Genomic DNA, 27,913 nt, shown 5'->3' on the forward strand with positions numbered 1-27,913 from the left:
TGCTTGAATTTTCTATTTTTATCACTTTATTTGGTATTTTAAACCGTCTTTAATATGACCTGCAGTTTTTACACACCCTCCCTTTTTCTTTGAATTATCTTTCAGTAAAGCATTAATTCACTATACATGGAGCGTCTGAATTGTAGGCTATTTAAAAAAATAATCATCATCATCTAGACCTAACAAGTGAATGGAGAAGATTTGCAAAGATAGTCTCTTCCTTAACTTTCTCCCTGGATTATTGCTTTTTTTTTTTTTTTTTTTTAAAGGAATTTTGCCTTTTTTCTTTTTTTTTTTCAAATTTTATTTATTTATTTATTTATTTATGGCTGTGTTGGCTCCTCGTTTCTGTGCGAGGGCTTTCTCTAGTTGTGGCAAGCGGGGGCCACTCTTCATCGCAGTGCGCGGGCCTCTTACTATCGCGGCCTCTCTTGTTGCGGAGCGCACGCTCCAGACGCGCAGGCTCAGTAATTGTGGCTCACGGGGCTAGTTGCTCAGCGGCATGTGGGAACTTCCCAGACCAGGACTCGAATCCGTGTCCCCTGCATCGGCAGGCAGATTCTTAACCACTGCGCCACCAGGGAAGCCCTATTGCTTTTTTTTAGTTCTTAAAATACTGTGAATTTACAACGTGTGACTTTTAGGTTTTCGTGGTTAAATGGTTAGTCTGCCCAACCATAAAGAATCTAAGCAAAATTTACTTTGTGCCTTCTTATCCAGTCATTCACTCGGCTCTACCCAGTTCTTTTCATTCTTTTATTTGTTTAATCTACATTATGAACTGAGTTGGAACTCAGGTATAGTGCTAGGTGACAGAAGGATCTGATCACTTCTCAGGCTGCTTAAAATAAATGGGGAAATAGTCAAAACGTTCAAACACATGATCTTTGCTTTAATGATGGAGATACTGTTTTAAAAAAAAAAATGGGAGAGCATAGGGGAAAGTGCTTCTGAGAGAGGGGAACATTTAGGAAAGGCTTCATAGAAGTAGTACTACAGCTTCATAGTCCTTTATCCTAAACCCCTTAGGCCAAATGTGTTTTGGTATTCAGAATTCTTTGGATTTAGAAAGGTAAAACAGTACATCTATTTTACCCTCCCACCAGAGTTTGTGGCAGTGTGCTAGCATCAAACACATTAAAATTTCTGCAGTAAAACATATAAATAGTCACTCTGATGAGCTAAGTGAAAACTATAAAAAGCCCCAGGTCAAGTTTCAACACCAATGAGTTTATGCAAAATTTATGAAAAATTTGTGGGACTGTAAGAGGTTATGAACTGTATTTGCACTGAGTGATTAATAATGGGACATGATGTTCTCTCCTGTTGTCACCTACTAATCCCTTATTATCATTTTGAGAATGAATTACCTGTGGTTATTTTAAAAAGTCATCACCACTCTTGTTTTTTTCTTTGCACTTTTAAATTCAAGTTGGGTCTTTTAGAGCCCTACAATTCCATAAAGTCCTTTATCTGAGTAAGTCATTTAATAAATCTCAAAATTCCTACATTCTAGCTATTTTTCTAAAATACACTAATCTTCATACTCTCCTTCACATTCTTCCAGATGTCTCCTACATTGGCATGAGTCGATATCATTCAAGGAATATTCATTATCTTGATTACTTCTTTTCAAATTTCAGTGAACTTGACTTGAAAAGTTCACAGCCTAACTCCTTAGGAACATTTTAGTGGAAGCTCAGTGCATAACTTCTCTTTTGGTTTCCTTTCACTGTTCAAATGAACATAAACTTTTTTCCACATACCCCATATGCTGCAAGTAAGCTTAGTTTCTCCTTCTTTAGACTAAACTTTCAAATGTCTCTCAGGATTAAGCCCTGCTTATTCATTTATATCAGCTGAAGAGTATAGATTTAAACTTCTGTTGCTAAAAATTTCAAGTAGACTTCACATTGGCAGCAGCTGCTAATGAGAAGCCTTTAGAATTTTTAATATTTTTAATAATGATCAAATTTGCATGCTAGATAACTTGACAGCAAGATGAGGTACTAAATGGAGGGCAGAAGTTTTAGAGGCATATTAATTAGAAGGTAGTTGCTACATTTCAGACAAAAGGAAAGAGAAAGGATAGAAAAAATAGGCATATTGATTGATTGGGTGGTAGAGGTGAGAGGGGAATCAGTATTGCTGGGGCTTTGTCTTGGGCCGTGCAGTGGGATATTTGTGCTTATTGATGAAACTGGGAGTAAAGGAAGAAAAGAGGAAATGGGTTAGATATAGGACATGATGATTACCAGATTGGCTGGCTTTAGACTCGTAGAACTTGAATTCCTTTTACGATGTTTCAGTGGGAATCTCTTTAAAGTAATCAGATGGATATATGGTTCTATTGTTTAGAGAAGAGTCTGAGATACACATTTGTATCTCTCAGCTGGCTGATAGGTAATCCCTGCTAAGGTGTTAGCTGTTGAGTTTTCTGAACCATTAGCCATTCTTAAAGTAGAGCAGTGCCCACACAAAGAAATGAATTAAGGAAGACAATAAATGTAAAGCTACTGTTCTCTTCTTTAGTTCACTGAACTGTGACTGTTTTTCCATGTTAATATATCTTATTATCCTTTAAAACATATTAAATTTGCCTGTAACACATTACTGCATGCCCCCTCCCAAACTTATACTTTTTCTTCCAACTTTTTCTTTTGAAACTTTTTTATTCTACAAAAAAAAGCTGAAAGAATAGTACAGTCAGTACCTAGATAACTTCATCTGGAGTCATCAGATAAGTTTTTGCCACATTTCCCTATCAGTCTCTATATTCACATGCTTGCGCACATACTTTTTTGGCTGAGTTATATGAAAAAGTAATTTGCAGATGTCATGACATGTCACCCCAGATAGTTCAACCTGTATCTCTTAAGAGTAAGGATATTTATTCTCACATAACCACAGTACCATTTACCATACATAAGAAATATGGGGTTCAATAGTAATCAGCTAATACATAGTCTACATTTAAATTTCCCAACTACCCAGAATGTCTTTAGCTCTCCCCCTCCCACCCCCATCCAAATTGAATCAAGGTTCACATTGAATTCAGTATGTAGTCATTGTGTCTTTAGTCTCTTTTAAATCTATGAGAGTCTTTTCTCGTGATTTTTATTTTAAAGAGAGCAGACCTTTGTGTTGTATAGAGTTCCATATTTTGGATATGTTTTCTCATAATTTTATTCGGGTTATACATTTTTGAGAGTAACTGTTGATGGCGTTTACCTTTGGTAAACCCGTGTCCCACTCCAGTATAAACTCTGTTATAGATATTTTCATTAGTGAGTCCTGAGTGAATCAAGTTTTAAGTAGGCAGTTTAAAACTTAAAGTTAAGAGTGGGGAGATTATTGCTGTTTTTTTCCATCTTCATCATAATATACAGTTTTTACCCTTTGATTTTAATTTTAAACTAGTTGATTGAGAGCTAAGAGAAACCCTCATTCTTTACAAATTCATTGGTCCCATTTTCAGATATTTGAGATACATTGCTTGGCCTACATTTTTCTCCCTATATAGTTAGTAGTGCAAAGGCTCTTTTTCACTTCACTTTCATAAGACTCATGTATTCATTATGTTTTAGCATTGAAATATTTCTTTTAATAGGATCCTTGAAAGGAATCAAATGATAACGTAGCAAGTGAGTAGTGCAGAGTCTTGGTAATGATTAGACTTCCCTGTAGATAACAGGCTTTCAGAATAAATGGATTCTTTTTAGATGCAGTTAACTGGTTTAATCTCAGTGGTAGATAAGGCCAACTCCAACTAATATGGTATAAATTGTTACAATCGTGTTGGAGTATTAGCAAGTTAAGGTAATGATAGTATGTTTCTGATACATTGGAAACTCTGGTTTCTTCAACTACTTTGTTATTCCACTTAAATCACCGTAATAAGTAGTTCAGTATATTTTAAAATGTCAAAAATCAGAATGCCAAGGAGCCCATTTTCCTCTGATAAGTTCAATATTAGGAAGTCTTAGACTTCGGAGGAGCATATCAAATAGTAGTAGAATGTTGGGGGGTGGGATGAATTGGGAGTTTGAGATTGACATACATACACTACTATGTATAAAATAGATAACTGAGGAGAACCTACTGTATAGCACAGGGAACTCTACTCAGTGCTCTGTGGTGACCTAAATGGGAAGGAAATCCAAAAAAGAGGGGATATATGTATACATATAGCCGACTCACTTTGCTGTACAGCAAAAACTAACATAACATTGTAAAGCAACTATACCCCAATTAAAAAAAAATAGTAGTAGTAGAGTGTTAATTTTCAGAATACACATTCTCTAGTCTACCTCCCCCTAATCTGCCATATGTTAATACATTCTAAAAATACTGATAAGGTGTAAGTCAGTAGTTGAAAATAAATTTTCTAAAATTTCAACAGTACCAAGTCCATTGAAAACCATTCCCCACAAATTTAATTTCTTGTCATATCATTTTGTCATTCTTTTGACCATCTTATAAAGTAGTTTTTATATTTCAGTTTTTAAATGTAATGTCTTATATGTAGAGTATTAATGTGCTTTCCCTTTACCCTTTGTGTTATGTGTTTGTTATTATGTGTTTGTTATTTGCCTTTCCTTTTAAATTTTGCTCAGTCTTAGAGTGTGTGCTATTTAATATTCCAGTGAAATATTACAGGCAGCACTGTGTAGTTGTTTGGAGTCCAGTCTGCCTTCAAGTCTTAGCTTCTCCATTTACTGGCTGGGGGATCGTGGTCAAAATTAGTCTTCATTTCCTTTTCTGAAAATGGGGATAACAGTTCTTTCTAATAGCTTTTATGAGTATTGTATGGATCTTAGCATAGAGTAAGCACTCAGTAAATGGTAGCTGTTGTGATAATTATTATTAATATTAATTATAGAAGGGTCAGTCACCTGTTTTTTAAGTAAGTTAGTATTCATGGACCTAGTTCAGTGGTTCTCAACTGCAGGCGGTTTTGCCTCCCCCCACCCTCTTCCCCAAGGGACATATGGCAGCGTTATGACTTCAGTGGGAGGGGTGCTACTGATAGTTTGTGGGTAGAAGTTAGGGACACTGCTAAACATCCTACAATGCACAGGACTGTCCCCACAACAAAGAATTATCCAGCCCAAGATAACAATAGTGCTGATGTTGAGAAATCCCGACCTGTTGGACTCTAGACTAACACCTTTTCAATAATCTGTTTTATGTTCTTTTAGGTGTAACTATTACCCTTCCAGTTGGCATTCATTGCACAATTTTTTCAAATAAAAAAATTAATTTAGTCATTAAATAATTATTTTAACACAATTTTAAAATTTCACATACCAAGATTAAATATTGATCAGTAACTTCCAGGCACTAATCTAAGCATTTTAGATAACATGTGTACTCCTCATAATAGTACTGTAAGTTAGATGTGCCTTCCTTACATTTGAGAAAACTGAGACTTATGTGTGAAGCTGGGATATGAACCCAGGCAGTCTAGCTCCAGAATCGGTGCTCTTTCCTACTCTCTGGCTTTCTCTCTGTGATTGATCTCTTATGGCTCTAATCATAAAAACATGGTGATTTGCTGAAAAATCTTGTTACAAATTTTAGACATTGTTTCTAATGAAGTAAGAGGTTTGACTGGTTCTTACTTGGCCTAATTATAAGAATCAACCAAGACTCTTATTAAAATAGATTTCTAGACTCTGTTCCTAATAAATAAATTCAGAGCTCTGTGTGAAGAACCCTGGGAATCTCTTTCACAGTGAATGGCCTAGATGAATCCTATGGTCCGGACAAGTTAGGGACACCCTAGTCTAGGTTCAGTCTCTTTTAGAACTAAAAATATTTTTGTTTCTCCTTTTCTTTCACACGTATTATAGATTATTACCCTATCTATATAATATATACTTTATCACAAGCACCGAGGTTTTGAGTATAAAATAAAGCAGACTGTTAAATATTAACTCCCTTTTCCCTTTGATTCCCATGTTTAAATGGATATATGAGGTGTTCTACAGCTCTGTAGTCATAGGCTGTTGGCCTAATAATTGAATAAGAGGGTATAGCCATGAAGACCAGTCCATAGTTAGCATAGATTTTAGTGCTGTTGTCCTTGGGAGTCTTCTAATAACACCATTGGGTTAAATATGCAATGCTTTGTGATAATATTGAGCAAACAAAATCTAAAAATTCTAAAACTCTGCATTCTCGTGGTTAACATATATTTGCTTTCATTCGTGTTTTTTCTATCTGAGAGTTTAAAATTCGTAAGATACTCATTTTATCATTGACTGAGACCTTGATTTTCAGCCATGTGGTTGGTTTAAATGAAACTGTTATATGTCTTACTGATATTTAGACACTCACTGTTGTCCTGGGGAATCCACCTTTGGAGTGACAGGTGGGAAGTCTTGAGGGCTCACATGTTGGCTCACTTTGCCTACATGGGTCCTTCAGTAAGAGAGACTGAGCAAGGCAAGGCACTTCTTGGTATACTTTTAAAATTTGTACATCATCTGCTTCTTAGTGGCAGAGATTGTTACCATATGGTTAACCATTGTTACCATTGTTACCATAAAGTGCCATAGCAAGTTAACCCATGCTTCATCTTGTCTCCACACCGATATTTAGGAACTTACTTTGGAAACGTAGTCAGGTTACCCCCAAAATATCATACTAGTTCCCAGTGTTTTCTTAACTTCAACGTAATATATTGAGTTGGCCAAAAAGTTCGTTTGGATTTGTCATAAGGAAAAACCCGAATGAACTTTTTGGCCAACCCAGTAATATCACTGGCTTCATTCCTTTTGTTCTCTTACCTCAGAAACGTCATCCCAAGATTAAAGTCATAAGAACAGTTGTTTATTCCCTAAATAATCTGGGCACTACCTTTGCTCATGGAATTCCTTTTGCCTAGAAGGTGCCTTCCTCCCACTTCTCCTTCCTGTCACATCTAAATTGACAACTTTATGAAAACTGTGAGTTCTGCCTCCCTCTCCTTTTAGCATCCATGGCATACTAAGTCTGTCTTTTGCCTAATGTGTTGATTTATAAATATACTGTGTATGATCGTTTGTCCTCATATTATTGTCTTCAGTTTTTTTATTGTAATATTTCAAGTATATTTTCATTTCTATCCCCTATGGCAAGCTGTTTTCTAAAATTCCATCCCATTTTAGGTTTCATCTTTGCCAGATGGGTTTATGGTTGGATTATATTCTTCTGTGTAACCTCAAATACACCCAGCCCTCAGTCAGCCTCTTCCTTGTGATTTTCTTCCAAGCCAGATCTGCCTTTTAATAACCCCTGCCTTTTTGTGTAGTCTTATCCAAACAACTAAAACCAGTACTTGAGTCCTGAAACCAGATTGATCCTGACTGATCCTGAAAAGTCAAAGGGAAGTTTGATTCCCAGCTTCTCTAGCTCTGAAATCATTTCTGACCCTGTTCCTAAAATGTATTTAAAGCAGCATCTTCTGTCTTCTACAGTTTTACACATTTTGCTAGTGATTTATTTTTTTTTTAACAAATTGAATTCTTTTTTTAATAGAAGTGTGGTTGTTTACAACGTTGTATTAATTTCTGCTGTACAGCAAAGTGGTTTAGTTTTATATATATGTGTGTATATATATGTGTGTGTGTGTATGTGTGTGTGTGTGTGTGTGTGTGTGTGTGTGTGTGTGTATATATATATATATATATATATTTGGCCGCACTGCGTGGCATGTGGGATCTTAGTTCCCCAATCAGGGATTGAAGCTGCGCCCCCTGCAGCGGAAGTGCGGAGTCTTAACCTCTGGACCACCAGGGAAGTCCTAGTTATACATATATATACATTCTTTTTTATAGTCTTTTTCACTATGGTTTATCTCAAGGTATTTAAAATAGTTCCCTGTGCTATACAATAAGACTTTGTTGTTCATCCATTCTATATGTATTAGTTTGCATCTGCTAACCTGAAACTACAGAAGAGCCTCTGTCTCTCTCAATTCTTCTTCTGTTCCAACTGCTACCCTTTGAAAATGGGAAGGAACAAAAAATTTTACTGTTACAGAAAAATCATAAGGGCAGGGGGAAAACCGCGACTTGGTTATTCGTTGTCAGATCAGATTAATAGAGCTGTTGGTTTTCTTAGACTCCAGTATCTCACAAAATAAAAATTCTGGAGCTGTGATTTCAGAAGCAAAATACTGTTGGCTTAGTATTTATTCTTAGCAACCCTAACTCTAACCCTTTATTGTTTGCAGAAAAGTAGTATATTGCCTTTTTCTAGATGAAACTACCAAACTAGCCATAAATTATAAACTACAGTCTAATCTAACTGCCAAAGCAGTTAGTAGCATTGGAAGTGAAAGTTCATTTGCTGACTAAAGAGTGGAATAATACTCCACAGAACCAAGGCTCTGTGTGTGGGGAAAACTGTGCTGACTGAGCCCCAAGAATCTCATTTTCAAAAGAGAAAGGGGAAAGTGGGTAAGAAGATGTGAAAAGAGACCAGAAAGAAGATAGTACAGTGTAAGATAGTGAGGGGAAACTTGAGATTTTCTGCTTTTACAAACCCCTAGCCCAACCACTTAAAAATAGCTTTATAATATCGGCTTCTCTGGGCCCTAGTTTTCTTATCTGTGGGGTGGAGATAATAGTGCCTCCTGCACAGGGTTGTTAAGAGTCCTAAATGGCATAATATGTGTGAAGTACCTAATACCATGTTTCCTGTCTTGTTCTTATTTTTTATTTATTTATTTTTATAGTATTGTTTTATCATTTTTTGTTTGTTTTCCCACATGGGAGCATAGTGGAGTCTATAAATCTTCCTATACTTATATATAAATAAGTATAAGGAAGTACTTATAAGTACTTAATTATATACTTACTTATACTTATTTATAAGTATAAGTAAGTATATAAATCTTTCTGTACTGCAGAGTTTTAGGCAGTATTTTCCTGTGAAAAAGACCTTATTTTGAAGCCCTGCTTGGAAAACTTGTTCAGTTAGATCAGTGCCTTCAGAGATGAAGTATATAGGACACAGAGGGCAAAAGGGAGGAACAGGTTCTGTTCAAGAGCTAGCAGCAAAATCTGAATTATATGCTCTCCGTTTTTGCCATGATCTAAATTTTTACTTGCTCCTCCCCTGGCATACATACATACACACATACACACACAGCTGTCCTAGCTTTGACTTGCAACCATAGTCTAAAGCATTGTTTTGTTTCTAAATAAGTTAAACACACAAGAATTGCTGGAGCCAAACTGACAGAGAAATCCTTTGAAAATGATACTTAAGGGGTTTGCCTTAAAACTATAAAGTTGATGTTGTTTTATGTTTGTTAAATAAGTTATCAAATTTTACATATATCTTTAATCTTTTTTATGCTGGCTTTTAATTTATGTGGGTTCTGATAAGTTACAGTACTTTAACCTAGTAACTTGTAAAATAGCAAGGAAGTATGAATTAAGAGAAATTAAATATGCTATTATTTATTATACTTTAAATATTAGTAGTTCCAAGTGAGAGAACTTAGCAAATAATTCCAAGTAGTGACAGCAAACTATAGGAAAATCACAAATTGTGAGAATTCACTATATCATTAGCATCATGAGTTTAGAAAAGGTATAAGAAAAGTTCAATTATGTTAATATGAATGAAATATTTCACTGTATTATCTTCAAGTTAAAATCAAGGAATGAAGTGTCTTTTTTCTTCTTCAGCACTACAGTGAAACCATTTTTTGTATGGTGTAGTGACTAAATCCATAAATACTTTTCTGCTTATATACTCAAAAGTTTCAAAAGCAGCCATATAAGTGATGCTGTTTATGAGTGTCTAGGTAGTGTTGATAGAAATAGTGTGCTTTCCTGCCTTACTTAGAATCATCGAGTTCACATCTGGAATTCAGACCCCTTATTTCAAGGATGAGACATTGACTTCCAAAGAGGTTAAATGACTTGCCCAAATAAGAGCCAAAATTAGCAACTTACACTTAAACAAGGTGTCAGGTTATTATATTTTGATATTCAGATATCAATTATTCTCAACTTTAAATGATCTGATATTGTCATTGTCAGACCTGCTGGGCATTGGCCTTATTTTTAAAATCTGAGAATATCTGAGAAATTGATGAAAAAAAATGTGGTTACAGATATTAAAACAGAATCTCTTGGCATTACTTCTATTGATACATCTTTCATGCTAAAAATTTTCAATGTTCAGTTGCTGGTCACAAATAATTTTCCCCCCACAATATAGGTATTGTCTTCTGAGAACTCTGAAGCAGTGTCAGACATTGAGGGAAGCTCTCATTGCTGCAGGAAAAGAGATTATCTGGCATGGGCGAACAAAAGAAGAGCCAGCGCATTACTGTAGCATTTGTGAGGTAAGTAACTGTTCTTATCCACAGTTATTTTATAAACCTCTTACCTCTCCAGTTTTGGTTTCTCTTTAGTTTTTTGTTTTGTTTTTATTTATTTATTTAATTTATTTATTTTTGGCTGTGTTGGGTCTTTGTTGCTGTGTGTGGGCTTTCTCTAGTTGTGGTGAGCGGGGGCGACTCTTCATTCCGGTTCGCAGGCTTCTCATTGCGGTGGCTGCGGAGCACCGGCTCTAGGTGTGCAGGCTTCAGTAGTTGTGGCTCACGGGCTTAGTTGCTCTGCGACATGTGGGATCTTCGCAGACTAGGGCTCAAACCCATGTCCCCTGCACTGGCAGGTGGATTCTTAACCATTGCGCCACCAGGGAAGCCCTCTTTAGTTATTTTTTATTTTATTTTATTTTATTTTATTTTATTTTATTTATTTATTTATTTATTTTTGCGGTACGCGGGCCTCTCACTGTTGTGGCCTCTCCCGTTGCGGAGCACAGGCTCCGGACGCGCAGGCTCAGCCGCCATGGCTCACAGGCCCAGCCGCTCTGCGGCATGTGGGATCTTCCCGGATCGGGGCACGAACCCGTGTCCTCTGCATCGGCAGGCGGACTGTCAACCACTGCGCCACCAGGGAAGCCCCATAGTTATTTTTTAAAATGTACTTTTATGTAATGCATTTTACTGAAATTGTTGTGTTCAGTCTTGTTACTTAACTACTATATTAAAATTTAATCTGGTGATACGCCATTTCACTAACTGTGAATTAACTCTAAAAGTATCTACTAGTGTCATTTATCTGGTAGGTAACAGTTGGCCCTCTCTCTCTATCCACAGGTTCCTATCTGTGGATTCAACCAACCACAGATCGAAAATATTCAGGGGGTGGGGTGGGGAGTATTCCAGAAAGTTCCAAAAAGCAAAACTTAAATTTGCCATGCACCAGCAATTATTTCCATTGTTTTAGGTATTAATAGGTTATCTAGAGATGATTTAAACTATAGGGGAGGATGTGCATAGGTTATATGCAGTTGCTACGCCACTTTTTGTAAGGGACTGGAGCATCCTTGGATTTTGGTATCCATGGAGGGTCCTGGAACCAGTTCCCCATGGATACCGATACAGATGATAAGCGTCAAGTTTAGTCTTGAGATTTTAAACTGGGAACAGTCCAGATGTATACAGATGCCAGTAAAGTGGATATAGTTCAGTATAGCTCCAGGCAGATCATTGTTCAGTCCTCCCTGGTACAATTCACAGTACATGGGTCAATCTTCTCCTGTGGCCAAGGCTTGCAAGAGATGCAGAAACAAAGATATGGTACCTGCTCTGAAGGAGCTTACATCCTACTTGGGGAAGACAAATTACAAATAGTTGTAATGTTATATGAGACTGTGGTGAATGCAAAGTTGGTCTTGATCTTACTGTTAGGATAACACTAAGGGAGAAAATGACCTAATTTTTTCCTTCTAGTATTGGCCTAAGAGTTCACCAAAGTATTAACATTTGAGTCCATCCTTGAAGGATGAGTATGACTTTAGCGGACTAAAAAATGATGACAGTTGGAAGTAGAATGAATGTTGTTATGAGCTATAGGAACAACATGGGAAATGGAATGGTTTCTTCAGAAAACGGTAAATAGTCCAATGTGGCTGGAACACAGACTATGTAAATTCTACATATAAGCCTAGTTGGTAGGAAGTTTGCAGAGCATCTTGTATAATTTTAAGGAATTTGATATCTATTCGGAGGTCATAGAGCCATCAAAAGTTTTTGGGCAGGCACCCAAGTTGGAAAAGTGATTGGAGAGGATGGAGATAAGAAGCTCTTGCAGTGGTGTTAAGAGTTGTTATCCTAAGGCCTAGACTAGAACCTGGCAGTGGGAATATTAAAGAAGGAGAGGAGTACAAAAATATTTCGAAGGTAAAATTCATCAGACAACTCATTAAATGGCAGAAGTGAGGGACAGGTTGAAGGATGTTCACAAATGTTGTAGCTCAGATTATGAGGTTCATGTTGTTGCTCATTGATAGTAATGGAAAACATGGGTAACTCTGGGATTTTAATTAACATAACTTCAAAGAAGACATGAAGTCATGAGAATTTTCTTTCATTGAATACATTCAAGGATATGCCAAAGCCAGGGATATTAATGATCTACTCCAGACCTTGAAATTCTGTAATTCTGATGTTGACTTTTATTTGAGATGATTCAGTCTATCTATCAGCTATTTTAATGCTGTATAACCTGGCTAATCTATCTGGGAGACCAGATAGATTCTAGTTAGGTGTGTTATACCTCAGAAAAATGAATGTATAAGCTTTCCAGTATTTGAGAATGACTTTTATTCTGTACTGTTATTCCTTATCCTGCTTGAGCCTTAGCAACTCATCAGTCTCTCTAACACAGAGGTATTATTTCTAAAATCATGCTATACTCATGACTATACTTCTTGATTGTACTCATACTCCTTAACATGAGGCTTATAGCTGAACATTCACTTACTGTCACTTACCTGTCAGTTTCCTCATCTGTAAAATAATCAGATTATATTCATTCAACAAGTTTGTTTTGAGGTTTGGCTAAGCACTAAGCACTGTGAAATGATATGCTCTGGAGTTACAAAGATGAGTAAAACATAGTCTTCATCTTTGAGGAGCTCAGTCTATTGGGGAAGACAAATATCCATATACAGTGCCCTGTGATAAGTACTATCATTGAGAAGTAAAAGGAAAATAATGATCACTTTCATCTGATTGTATACTAATGTTTTGAATTTAAAACAAATAAATAGGCTGACTTTTATCAAACTTTTGAATTAGGCTTTTGCCAGTGGTTGTAATGAATATGTCATTCCCCAAGGTCACTCCCCTAAATAGACATTACCACCCATGTCTTTGGGTCTGGTGCAAAATAAACCTGATCTATTAAAGATTCTTAAACACTCTTAACTCTTAGTACCCACTCTTAACCAGTGATCACTGTCCACAACTCCATGTGAAGTAGAACTCTATGATTATACTAAAGTAGTACAATAAATAAATACTACTGTCTCTATTGAATGCTTTTTCTCTTGTATAAATAGGTGGAGGTTTTTGATCTGCTTTTTGTCACTAATGAGAGCAATTCTCAAAAGACCTACATAGTGCATTGCCAAGATTGTGCACGAAAAACAAGTGGAAACCTGGAAAATTTTGTGGTGCTAGAACAGTACAAAATGGAGGACCTGATGCAAGTCTATGACCAATTTACATTAGTAAGTGAAATCAACATGTGAGTATATAGTTAGCTGGATAGGGAAGCAGCAGTGTTTGTTCTGCCACCTGATAAGGAGGAGGTAATGAAATATTTTAAATTTCCTTTGGCTCGTCAGATATTGCATGAGTAAACATATCACTCCCCCTCTTCCACTTCCAGGTATTTATTCCTATGAAGTTGGCATATTTCATTTTCACTTTTCTTCCTGGGTGAGACCAGCCCTAAATAATGTCACAGTAATTACATTTAAAAATCTGTGTGCTTTTAGAACACTGTCACATCCTTTATGTCATTTGATCTCAGTTGATAAAATGTTTGTGTTTATAGGTTATTAGTGTCCACAATATGAATCAGTATGTATGCTTTTAAATATACTTCTGCTTTTAGAGCTAATTGTATTTATTTAAAATCTTGTCCTTGCCAGAAGTATTAACTTTATGGGGATATTTGATGGAGCTTAACTTCCTGCAATGTTATATAACCTTATGAAATTCAAGTATCTTTATAAATTGCATACAGTTTTTAATTTTAAACAGCAGATGCTTAGGGGGAAGCATTTTACTCTAGCACATCAGTAGTTTTATGAATAGAAGAGAATTGTTGAATTCCCTCAGTACTTTTTCTCTTACATATGTGATCAGAAACTGAACTTTTGAAATTTAGCTCCTGATACTTTCACTTGAATGGTCTTCAGGATTGCTTGAAGAAGAAGAAAATTATCTGGAATATGTTAAACAAAATTTATTATCTAGTTGAGTTAGCTTCTGAAGCAAGTCACTAATGAAATCATAATTGATTTGTTATATTATTTTCCACAAGCCTTCTTTATATTTTTAAGCAATCTCAAAAAATGGTCAACCTAATAACATTCTAAGAGTTTTTGACTAATTGGTGAACAAGTACCAAAAAATGTGGATGTGCTGAGTTGGGTAATGGTCTCAGATTCTTAGGAAAATTGACCAGGTGGGAGACAGTAAGGGAGGTTGGTTTTGCTTGACAGAGTGTGGCAGGCCGTTGAACTTTCTTGAGAATTGTTATTTCCTTTACTTTCATACACAGGCTGTGTTTGTAACCTGGAGCTAGGGAACACTATTAACAATTTGTATACCAAAGTAACATACTTTACTTTTCTTTTCAGGCTCCTCCATTACCATCCTCCTCATCTTGATATTGTTCCATGGACATTAAATGAGAACTTTTCTGCTATTCAGGAACTAACCCAGTTCTGCACCACTGGTTTTTGTAGCTATCTCGTAAGGCTGCTGGCTGAAAACTGTGTCTATGCAACCTTCCAAGTGCGGAGTGTCAACCAACTGGACAGGGGAGAGCATTGCTCCTACTCCAGGACTCTCACAAAGCTGATCAGCTGTACTTCAGAAAAAAAAATAATAATTTCCATGTTTTGTATATATCTGACAAAACTGGCAACATCATACAGACTACTGACTTGAAGACAACCTCTTTTATATTTCTCTATTTCTGGGCTGATGAATTGGTTTTCATCTATCTTTCCCCCTTCAGAATTTTCCTTGGAAAAAAATACTAGCCTAGCTGGTCATTTCTTTGTAAGGTAGTTAGCAATTTTAAGTCTTTCTTTGGTCAACTTTTTTTTAATGTGAAAAGTTAGGTAAGGAACTTTTTTACTGCTTTTATGTTTTTCTGTCTTGTTTTGAAACCATGACGGTTATTACACTTTTGGTTCCTAAATAAAAAGTTTAAAAAATTAACAGCCAAGTCACAAAGATAATGGATTGCACATAGACTAAGGAATAAACCAGATTTGTGATTTTTGTTTCTAATCTTGATGTAAATTTACACTATTTATAAATACATATTTATTGCTTGAAAATATTTGTGAATGGAATGCTGTTATTTTTTCCAGATTTACCTGCCATTGAAATTTTAAGGAGTTCTGTAATTTCAAACACTACTCCTATTACATTTTCTATGTGTAAATAAAACTGCTTAGCATTGTACAGAAACTTTTATTAAAATTGTTTAATGTTTAAAGAGGTTTCTATTGTTTGAGTTTTAAAAAGACTTTATGTACAGTGCCCAGTTTTTGTTCATTTTTCAAATCTGATTATATATATTTTATATATACTTGTATATGTATATATAATATATATAGAAATCTGGATATATATGTATAAAGATTTAGAGCTTAAATTTTTCTCGTTTTAAGTTTCACATCTATGGTAGATTTTTGAGGTGTCTACTGTAAAGTATTGCTTACAAAAGTATGATTATTTTTAAAGAAATATATATGGTATGTATCTTCAAGACCTAAAATGTCAGACTGGTTTATTGTTAAGTTGCAATTACTGCAATGACAGACCAATAAACAGTTGCTGCCAAAATGTAGTATAATAGTAGAAAACAAATAGTGATTGAACTTAAGATTTCAAAGGGAATGTTCTATGGGCTTGACAAATCCTGTACATCACTTAGTAGTGTTTTATATGGAAAAAAGATTCAGATGAAGGGCTCTATTTTAGAATGCAAATAAATTAAGAGACTTATTTTTTAATGTTAGGCAGTTTTGACATTTCATGCTTTCCTGCTTGCATGACATGATTTGGGCAGGGGAGGGAGTCTTCCAATTCCACATCACTAATAAAATATAGTAAGCTATATTAGCATTAACACGTCACTTCTAATTACCAATAGTATTTCATTTTATAATAATGGTACCTTGTATTTGGCACATATTCTCATTTTATCATGCTGTTCTCTCTAAGGTTTTTCCAGGAATATTCAATGAAGGCGCATAGAGAATGCTATAAAGGAAGTTATATATAACTAAAGAGAATTTATAATCCTAACTGGTGAAATGCTGTGCTGACTGCATTAACAAGTGCTCTTTTTCAGATAGTTGTGGAGTATGTTGTCCTCCTAGAAACCGTTTGAAGGCTTTAAAGCACAGAGATATTTTATCCAATTAGTTAATAATTTGGTAAATAATTGAATTTGAATATCTACTAGCAGCAATCATCTCTTAAAATTTCAGAAGGAAATAATTACAAATTTTAGTTAAGAAGCAAGAGTGCTTGTCTAAGTGCTGCTTAAGATGTTTAACCACTGATTTTTTAAAAGAACTCAAGACGGGCTTCCCTGGTGGGCAGTGGCTGAGAGTCCGCCTGCCGATGCAGGGGACACGGCTTCGTGCCCCGGTCTGGGAAGATCCCACATGCCGCGGAGCGGCTGGGCCCCCGTGAGCCATGGCCGCTGAGCCTGCGCGTCCCGGAGCCTGTGCTCTGCAACGGGAGAGGCCACAACAGTGAGAGAGGCCCACGTATCGCCAATGAGAAAAAAAAAAAAAAAGACAAAACATTTTTGCAAATAAAAATTGCAAGTCAAAGAAATTAACACAACGTTGTAAATCAACTATACTTTAATTAAAAAAAAAAGTGCTATCCAGAAGCAAAGATTATAAGAATGCTAAAGCTATGCCTAAATGTTCCTTAACCATTCCTAGTTTATCTTACTAACACAGTGTCTCATTTTTTCTATGGTTTTATTAAGATGGTTTATTGCCAAGATTAACATAAGTTGTCTGACATTTAAGAGTAATTTAGTGGTGTTTCACTAATACAATATTTGGAAGTTAAAGGTTCAGAGTAATACTTGCTCACTTAGTGTTTGAATGGGTAGAGGATAAGAGACAAGTCAAACCTATCACCATTAGTCTGAGGTGTAACTAGATGAACAGAGTCTTGTGTAAACTGCTTTCTTTTCTTCAATTTAACTGCTTTAATAACTTACATTTTTCAGGTTGCAGAAGAAATAGCATGCTTTTTTTCTCTCTTTTCTTTTTACTGCTTATATAGGTAAATCCAGCTAAGCACACACTATCTGGGTGCCTTAATAATGAAATGAGTTTGCATCATTTGCACACACATTGTTTAGAGAAAGAAACTAATTATATGACATATTAAAAAAAGGTGTTGATCCAGAAAGTGAGAACTAAATCATATTCTTTTCTCGTTGTCACCAGCTAAACAGGAACTCTTACACCATCAGTATAGCAATTTAACTTGTTTAACCCATTTAAGTTAAATCAATTAAATTTTGGCTTCTGTATTTTGAACTAAAATCTAAGTCACTTTTCCAAAGTAGTATTTGACAGTTGGGACTCTCAAATTACTAGTAATAGGTAACTGAAATAAAAGATCACGTAATATTATGAAATTACATTAAATGAAGTGTCTGCTTCTCAGAACTTAAATCTTTAAATTATCATGTGTATTTTCATTTAGTCAATATATTTATTTAGTATCTCCTAAAAAATGAATCTGAATAAGATGTGATCCCTGCCTTTTACTCTTCATACATGCACCTCATATGGGAGATTCATGTAATATGTCAAGCAGAACCTAGAAGAGATAAGAAAGGTGAATAGTATTGATTGGGACTTGCATTTCAGCAGGGTTTGTATCACACCTAGAGCAAGAGGATTTGGGAACTTTGACTAAGGGATTAGAGGAGTGTACTGGAGAGTGGAAGCCCCCGATGTTGAAAAGCCTCCTCTGCCGTGAGAGATGTTTACACTTTACCCTGTAGTTAATGTGGAACCATGCACAGAATTAAGCAAAAGAACAGCATTGAATTTGCAGTAGTCTTCGTGCCTGCTTTATCTTCCACATTGCTGCTAGAGGGGCATTTCTAAAACACAGAAATTCAAGGAAGAGGTGATTTGGACTTGGACTTTGGATGTTGTGAGGATGGAAATAGGAGCGCAGATTTGGAAGACAAAAGTAAAGTCCACAGGACCCATTAGATGTCTACCCGTGGGTGGAGGCCCTTCTAACTAGAATGGAAAATCTGAGTACAACTGCTTGTAACGCACCTAAGTAGTTGAAATTAGGAGAGACCTGAACCGGAACCATGTATCTTGCTGTCCATCATCGAGGTGGTGCTTAGAGCCAGAGGAGGTAAGATCATACAGGAACTGTATGGTGAGGAGAGGTCGATCAAATACCCACCTAGGAACGTCAGCATGTAAGGGGAGAGGAGATTGCAAAGGAGCAGAAAGCTAAAAGAAACCAGCCAGGGTGATCTTAGACACGCTAAAGTTTTTCAAAAGTAACAATTCCATGTTGCAAAGATGAGGATTAAATGGATTTCTTTGGATTTGGCACAAGATGGTTGGTGACATTTGCCAGAGCACCTTCAGTGGAGCAACAACCGGATGGATTGCAGTGGACGGGAAGAGGTGCTGAATTTGAGGGGGTGGTGGAGTCACTTCGGTCTTCCAAGAGCGCCAGGGATGCAACTACATTGGTCTTTGTGAAACAGCAAACAGTCATCAATTTTAAACATTTTGTATCATTGTCTTGAGTGCTTTACACAGTAATTAATACTTTTGTATATATACCATGAAGCAACCCATGTGGTATTTTGGTTTTGAAAGGAAGAAATACTTTTCAGTTGAACATGGAAATGAGGATGGTATTTTTTTAGTATGGCCTAAAGATACCTACCCTTTACTGAATACTGTTGCAAAGCATAGTGCTAAGTACTTTAAATATATTCTCTTTAGTCCTCACAATGACCCTCTGATGTACTGTTTTAGCCTCATCTTACACATACGTAAATTGAGGCAAAGAGAGGATCATGTAACTTGCCCAAGGTTTGTGGTTATTAAGTATTGAAGGTAAGATTCCAACTATGTTGATCCGACTCCAGAGCAAGTGCTATTCTACCTCCTACTGCAGAGAAATAGGAATTGCTGAGTGCTTACTCTGTAGTCACGTTTGAAAGAAACTTCATTTTGAATATTTCTTTAACAAGAGAAAAATGTTTTAAAATGTATAACGTATAATTAGGCTGACATTTTTATAGTCCAAACCAGAACCCCTTTGAGATCGAAAAGGGACAATGCTATTAGTTGGGCAGGACAACAGCCAAGAAATGGGGCTATCCTGGGCAAGCTGGGATGTACGTCATAGTGGTTACGTTTGTGTTAAGAAGAAGCATTTGGGTGCTGGAGAGGGTGTGGAGAAAAAGAAACCCTCTTGCACTGTTGGTGGGAATGTAAATTGGTACAGCCACTATGGAGAACAGTATGGAGCTTCCTTAAAAAACTAAAAATAGAATTACCATATGACCCAGCAATCCCACTACTGGGCATATACCCAGAGAAAACCATAATTCAAAAAGACACATGCACCCCAATGTTCATTGAAGCACTATTTACAATAGCCAGGTCATGGAAGCAACCCAAGTGTCCATAGACAGATGAATGGATAAAGATGTGGTACATATATACAATGGAATATTACTCAGCCATAAAAAGGAACGAAATTCAGTCATTTGTAGAGACGTGGATGGATCTAGAGACTCATACAGAGTGAAGTAAGTCAGAAAGAGAAAAGCAAATATCGTATATTAACGCATATATGTGGAACCTAGAAAAATGGTACAAATGAACCGGTTTGCAGGGCAGAAATGGAGACACAGATGTAGAGGTCAAACGTATGGACACCAAGGGGGAAAGAGGCGGGGGGATGGATTGGGAGATGGGGTTGACATATATACACTAATATGTATGAAATAGATAACTAATTTTAAAAAAAGGGAACACTGCTACAGATCCTACAGACAGTGAAAGGGTAATAAAGAACTATCACAAACAAAGCATTTGGGGAGTAGTAGTATTTACCTCCTCCTAACATCATATTCCTAGATTTTTGCGCTCTTAGAATGGGAAGGAAGCATGGGTTTAGGTTGCATGAGGACCCTCAATTGTGGTTGAAAAAGACGGTGAAAATGCAAGCAATGAATTAAAGTGGAAATGAGAAAGGAAAAGGAAATTCCTGTTAAGTCTTAGTGATGTCTACTGAGTTGTACCCATCCTAAAACCAAATAATGGCACTTCAACAAACTAACAAGAAAGCGAGTAATATTCTCAATGTAAAGATTAATATGCATTTTTCTAAACTCTTGGTCTGACTACCACTTACCAATCTAGTTTAAGGTGGGAATCTGATTTAACATATTCAAAGTATGAATTTTAAGTGTACCAACCTGAAAAAGATGTAGAATCAGTTTTCTCAGGGTTTTAAAACTTCAGTGCCATGTAGTCCAGTGCCATGTAATCACTTCGAAGTGATTAAACATGTCTTAATGTGAACAACAGAAAGATTCCTCATGAACATAGGGACTGTCTTAAGGTATTATAATCGTGTGTGAAAGTGTAGGATGGCTTCAAATAGATTAAAGGTATGATTAACACCAAGCAATACTCTGAATTACACCTACTTCCAAATGCCCAGTTACAACATTTGTTAAAGAGAGTAAGGGGAAGAAAAGAGAAAGCAAATTCACTGATTTTGTAGGCATGTATAGTTAATTGTAGCTAAGCATTAACTTTAGCTCTCCACTTTGTGATAGAATAATACACTTGGCAGGGTGAAACTAGATGAGAATGTTATCTTTAGAGAACTTGATATATGTGATTTAAGTGTCATCTTTCATTAAACGTACTCAGATGCAAATTTTGAAATGTCTGCACATGGAAAGGATTCTATGTCTAATAAATGGAAATCAGTACCCAAATCTACGATCAACAAGATTTTCTGGGTTACAGTACTGAAAACATTTGGGAGGGGTGGGGACAAGCTCAAAACGATATGAGTTATTGATACATCAAAAATTTCATTTAAGGAGCTTCCCTGGTGGCGCAGTGGTTGAGAGTCCGCCTGCTGATTCAGGGGACACGGGTTCGTGCCCCAGTCCGGGAAGATCCCACATGCCGCGGAGCGGCTGGGCCCGTGAGCCATGGCCGCTGAGCCTGCGCGTCCGGAGCCTGTGCTCCGCAACGGGAGAGGCCATAACAGTGAGAGGCCCACGTACCGAAAAAAAAAAAAAAATTTCATTTAAGAAAAACTAAGTACCAAAGGTTTGAAAATATAACTGCTGTATACAAAACCTGGATAGTTTGAAAATATTGATCAGCCTACAAATTATCCTGTCATAAATTTTTCTGTATCAGATGGGGCTCATAGTTCATGAATTGGAATTCCTTTGTAAGATTATCTCCATCTGCTCCTCCAGATAAGGTCTGCACAAAAATCTCATGAATAAGAGCCCACTGAAGAGCCGTGTGTGAACATTAGGTAATTTGCTAGTTGACATTGAAGTTCATGCTAGCACTCTGAAACCTGAATTTTAGGCTTGCTTCAGTATCCATCTAGCTCCCCACCTCCACCCTTTCTTTTGATTTAACTTTATTTTCAAAATATATAACATTTACATGGTTCAAAATGCAAAACTATATTAAAAGGTGCTTTCTGGGAAGTCTTGCTCCCATCCCTTTCACCTTCAGATTTCTCCACCCACCACTGATAAGTAACAATTTTCAATTTATTAACTCATATTTCCTGTGTTTCTCTTTCTAAAGTAAGTAAATTTGTTATATAGTCTTATTTCCCTTCTTTTTTACACAAGATGTAGCATGTTGTATACATTATTTGGCATCTTGGTTTTTTTGTTTGGTGTTTTTTTTTTTATAGCAGCTTTGTCATAGCAAAAATGAAAGGAAACAACCCAAATGTTCATCAACAGATTAATAAACAAGTTGTATATTAGCCATACAAAGGAATACTACTGAGCAATTAAAAAAATTTTATTGGGCTTCCCTGGTGGCACAGTGGTTGGGGGTCTGCCTGCTGGTGCAGGGGACGTGGGTTCGTGCCCTGGTCTAGGAGGATCCTGCGTGCCGCAGAGCGGCTGGGCCCGTGAGCCATGGCCGCTGGGCCTGCGCGTCTGGAGCCTGTGCTCCGCAATGGGAGAGGCTGCAGCGGTGAGGGGCCCGCGTACTGCAAAAAAAAAAAAAAAAAAAAAAATTATTGAATGAAAGATTTTTAAATTCTATAGTGCTTTACAATTTTCAAAAGTTTCACACACATGATTTCATATAATCCCATAACCCTTAAAAAAAAATCCCCTACCCCTATATTGTCTCTCCCCCTGCTCCCCAGCCCTCCCCGCACTACTAACCACTAGTTTGTTCTCTATATCTGGCACCTTGGTTTGTTTTTCTTTTTTCCACTGAATATATCCTAAAAATTATTATCAATTCATGGGACTCCACTGTTGTTTGCATGTACTATATCCAAATGATGGACATTTGAGGGTGTTTTCAGTCTTTTGATATTTCAAATAGTGTCTCAATGCACTTATGCATATGTTGTTTTGTGTTTATGGAGGTATATATCTTCAGGGTAGAGTCCTAGAGATTTGATTGCTGGGCCAAAAGGTAAGTGCATATATAGTTTTGCTTGATAATACCCTTCATAGCTATACTGTGTTGCACTCACCCCAGCAATGTATGAACTTGGCTATTTTTCCTACAGTCTCGCCAACAGACTGTATTGCGGAGCCTTTTGGAATTTTGCAAATATGATTGGTGAAAATGGAATCTTAAGATAAATTTAATTTTAATTTTAGGTTGACAGATTTTTCATATAGTTAGAGACTATTTGCCTGTGTTTTAAACTTGCTTTTTTATCTTTTGAGATATGGTTGCATACAGTAAGCTGAACAGATCCTAAGTGTACAGTTTGATGAGTTTTGACAAATGCGTACACCATACCTCAATCAAGAATGTATTGCCAAATATACAATGGAGAAAAGACAGCCTCTTCAATAAGTGGTGCTGGGAAAACTGGACAGCTACATGTAACAGAATGAAATTAGAACAGTCCCTAACACCATACAAAAATTAACTCAAAATGGATTAAAGATCTAAATATAAGGCCAGACACTATCAAACTCTTAGAGGAAAACATAGGCAGAACACTCTATGACACACATCACAGCAAGATCCCTTTTGACCCACCTCCTAGAGAAATGGAAATAAAAACAAAAATAAACAAATGGGACCTAATGAAACTTCAAAGCTTTTGCACAGCAACGGAAACCATAAACAAGACCAAAAGACAACCCTCAGAATGGGAGAAAATATTTGCAAATGAAGCAACTGACAAAGGATTAATCTCCAAAATTTACAAGCAGCTCATGCAGCTCAATATCAAAAAAACAAACAAACAACCCAATCCAAAAATGGGCAGAAGACCTAAGTAGACATTTCTCCAAAGAAGATATACAGATTGCCAACAAACACATGAAAGAATGCTCAACATCATTAATCATTAGAGAAATGCAAATCAAAACTACAATGAGATATCATCTCACACCAGTCAGAATGGCCATCATCAAAAATCTACAAACAATAAATGCTGGAGAGGGTGTGGAGAAAAGCGAACCCTCTTGCACTGTTGGTGGGAATGTAAATGGATACAGCCACTGTGGAGAACAGTATGGAGGTTCCTTAAAAAACTAAAAATAGAACTAACTACCATACGACCCAGCAATCCCACTACTGGGCATATACTCTGAGAAAACCATAATTCAAAAAGAGTCATGTACCACAGTGTTCATTGCAGCTCTATTTACAACAGCCAGGACATGGAAGCAACCTAAGTGTCCATCGACAAATGAATGGATAACGATGTGGCACATATATACAATGGAATATTACTCAGCCATAAAAAGAAACGAAATTGAGTTATTTGTAGTGAGTTGGATGGACTTAGAGTCTGTCCTACAGGGTGAAGTAAGTCAGAAAGAGAAAAACAAATACCGTATGCTAACACATATATATGGAATCTAAAAAAAAAAAAAAAAAAGTCATGAGGAACCTAGGGGCAAGACGGGAATAAAGACGCAGACCTACTAGAGAATGGACTTGAGGATACGGGGAGGGGGAAGGGTAAGCTGGCACAAAGTGAGAGAGTGGCATGGACATATATACACTACCAAACGTAAAATAGATAGCTAGTGGGAAGCAGCCACATAGCACAGGGAGATCAGCTCAGTGCTTTGTGACCACCTAGGGGGGTGGGATACGGAGGGTCGGAGGGAGGGAGACGCAAGAGGGAAGAGATATGGGGATATATGTTTATGTATAGCTGATTCACTTTGTCATAAAGCAGAAACTAACACACCACTGTAAAGCAATTACACTCCAATAAAGATTTTTTTTTAAAAAAAGAAAAAGTACTGCCATTGCCCTAGAAAGTTCCCTTGAGTCCTTTTCTATTCTATCACCTCCTCCCTTGCCATTCTCCCAGGCAACCACTTTTCTGATTTCTGTCCCCATATATTAATTTTTCTATTTTTAAACTTCATAGAAATGAAAGCATGCAAAATGTACTTTTTTGTGTGTTTGACTTCTCTCACTAAGCATAACGTTTTTGAAATTCATCTATGTTCATGGGTGTATCTATCAGTAGTTCCTTCTTTTTTTATTGCTGAGTATGATTTCATTGTATGAATAGAATACAATGTTTTTATCAATTCTCCTGCTAATTGTATTGGGTTGTTTCCAATTTTTGCTTCTGATTTTTTTTTTTTCCCGAGAAGAAACATGGCTGGATCATAAGTTGGGTATATATTTAACTTTGTGAGAAATTGTTAGACATTTTTCCGAAGTGGTTGTACCAGTTTATACTTCTCCAGCAATATGTGAGAGCTCTAGTTGCTCTGCATCCTTACAGAGATTTGGTGTTGTTAGATTTCAAAAGTTTAGCCATTCTAGTCAATGTATTCTCCTATGTTTTCTACTAGGAGCCTTATAGTTTTAGTTTTTACAGTTAGGTGTATAAGTCATATCAATTTAGTTTTTGTGTTCTATGAAGTGTTTCAATCAGCTAGTGTAAGTTTTCCAACTTTGCTTTTCTTTTTCAAAGTTGTTTTAGCTTTCTAGGTCTTTTGTATTTCTAGATGAATTTTAGCTTGCCAATTTAAAAAAAATTCTTTTGGAATTTTGACTGAGACTGCACTGAATCTATAGCTCAATCTGTGGAGAATTGACATCTTGACAATATTGAGTTTTCAAACGCATTAAAATCATATTTTTCCATTGATTTAGATCTTCTGTAATTTCTCTCAGCAGTATTTTGTAGTTTTCAGTAAACAGATCTTCATATCCCTAAGTCTTTTATATTTTTGATGCTACTATGAATTGTGTTTTTAAAATTATAATTTCCAATTGTTTATTGCTATTTTATAGAACTATAAATGATTACTGAATATTGACCTTGTATCCTGCAAACTTGCTAAGCTCATTTATTAGTTCTAGTAGATTTTCTGTAGATTTTTAGGGTTTTCTGCATAAAGAATTATGCCATCTGTGAATCAAGATAGTTTAACTGCTTCCTTCCCTTGTATTATTGCCTTTTATTTCTTTTTCTTGTTTTTTGCACTGGCTGGAACCTCCAGTACAATGTTGAAGTGGTCAGAGAAGACATCATTGTCTGTTCCCAGTTTTAGGGGAAAGTAAGTATGATGTTAATTGAATGTTTTTCAGTGTTTTTCATCTTGTTTTTCATCTTCAGGATGTCCCTTGAAGATTGAGGATGGCCCCTTCTATTGCTGGTTTGCTGAGATTTTAAAAATCAGAAATGTATGTCGAATTTTATAAAATGATTTTTCTGCATTGATTGAGATGATTATATGGTTTTTCTTTTTTAGTTTGCTACTATGGTGAATTACATTGATTGATTTTTTTTTTTTTTTTTTTTTTGCGGTACGTAGGCCCCTCATTGTTGTGGTCTCTCCCGCTGCGGAGCACAGGCTCCGGACGCGCAGGCTCAGCGGCCATGGCTCACGGGCCCAGCCGCTCCGCGGCATGTGGGATCTTCCCAGACCGGGGCACGAACCCGTGTCCCCTGCATCGGCAGGCGGACTCTCAACCACTGTGCCACCAAGGAAGCCCTGATTGATTTTTAAATGTTAAACTAATCTTATACTCTTGGGATAAACCCACTTGCTCATGATGTTTTATTATTTTATATATTTTTGCCAATTTTTTGAACTGAATTTTTACATCTGTGTTCATGAGGGATATTGGTCAACAATTTTATTTTCTGATAATGTTTTTGTCTGGTTTTGTTATCAGGGTAATGTTGGCCTCAGAGAATGAGTTGGGAAGTATTTTCTCCAGTTCTCTTGAGTTTACGTAGAATTGGTATTTCTAAATAAAATATTTGATAGAATATTTTAATTACAAAATTAATTTCTTTAGTTTATATATTTCTTCTGAAGTGAGCTTTGGTAGTTTGTGGCTTTCAGGTAATTTATCCTTTTAACCTCTGTGGAATCTATAGTTCTGTGTCACTCCTGATATTAGCAAATTGTGCCTTTTTTTTTCCCCCATCAGTTTGGCAAGTGGTTTACAAATTTTCTTGATCTGCTCAAAAAACTAATTTTGTTTTTCATTGATTTTCCCCTATTGTATCTCTGTTTTCTTTTTTCCTTGATTTTCTCTCTCATCTATATTATTTTCCTTCCTTCTGTTTACTTCAGGTTTCTTTAGCTGCTCTTATTCTAGTTTCTTTAGGTGGAAACTGAGATCATTGATTTGAGACATTTTCAGGTATAGTCATTTGGTTCTATAAATTTCCATCTAATTAATGCTTTATCTGTGTGTCAGGGGTCCCCCAAGACCAGGCTCAGGCTTGCTGATTTGCTAGAAAGAATCACAGGACTAAGAAGCTGTTTTATGCAGTTATAGTTTATTACGGTGGGGATACAGATTAAATTCAGCAAAGGGAACACACACATGGGGAGAAGTATGGGAGAGACCAGGCTCAAGGTTCCAGGTGTCCCCTCCCAGTGGAGTTGCCCGGGATGTGCTTAATTCCGCCAGCAACAGTGTGTGACAAATGTACAAAGTGTTGCCAACCAGGAAAACTCCAGGATTTTTATTGGGGGTCAGCACCTGCATGACCTCAGCTACTCAGACTCCAGACCAAGACTCACAGATAAAATGCACGTATTCACTATAAATCACATTAGCAGCATAAACTATCTGGTCAAACTGGTACAGCATGGCCAAGACAGACATTAAAAAAAAAAAACAAAACCCACAATACTCTTAACAGAACATTCCAAGAGCTCAATGTTTAGTTCCCAGGAGATGGCCAAGAGTTTTTCCTGGGAATGTGCAGAATTTGAGCAATCCAGTCCTACTGAGTTAGCCTTTTTCTTTACAAGCTGCCTTCCACAAACTTGGATGTAATGTATTTTCATTTTCATTCATTTCAAGATACTTTCTGGTTTCCCCTTTGATTTCTTCTTTCAAACATGGATTATTTAACACTGTGTTACTTTAGCTTCCAACTGTTCGGGGCTTTTCAAGATATTTTTCTTTATTTCTAATTTAATTCCACTACAGTCAGAGAATATATTTTGTATGTCTTGAATTCTGTTAGATTAATTGAGACTGTTTTATGGCCTGGAATATGGCC

The 27,913-nt window shown here is 36.5% G+C and overlaps 1 protein-coding gene across 12 annotated transcripts in view; it reads left to right on the top strand.

Annotated features, from left to right (window-relative positions):
* Positions 1-15,605, top strand: part of KDM6A (lysine demethylase 6A) — a 209,309-nt gene extending 193,704 nt beyond the window's left edge. For all 12 annotated transcript variants that reach the window (XM_033412200.2, XM_033412202.2, XM_004283395.4 and 9 more), the window contains 3 exons: positions 10,225-10,351; positions 13,423-13,593; positions 14,734-15,605. In XM_033412200.2, the coding sequence (XP_033268091.1) occupies positions 10,225-10,351; positions 13,423-13,593; positions 14,734-14,763 (328 nt within the window). In that variant the 3' untranslated portion in view covers positions 14,764-15,605. The remainder of the gene's footprint in view (positions 1-10,224; positions 10,352-13,422; positions 13,594-14,733) is intronic.
* The last annotated feature ends 12,308 nt before the right edge of the window (positions 15,606-27,913 follow it).

The sequence above is a fragment of the Orcinus orca genome, chromosome X (genome assembly GCF_937001465.1).
Source record: "Orcinus orca chromosome X, mOrcOrc1.1, whole genome shotgun sequence".
NCBI lineage: Eukaryota > Metazoa > Chordata > Mammalia > Artiodactyla > Delphinidae > Orcinus > Orcinus orca.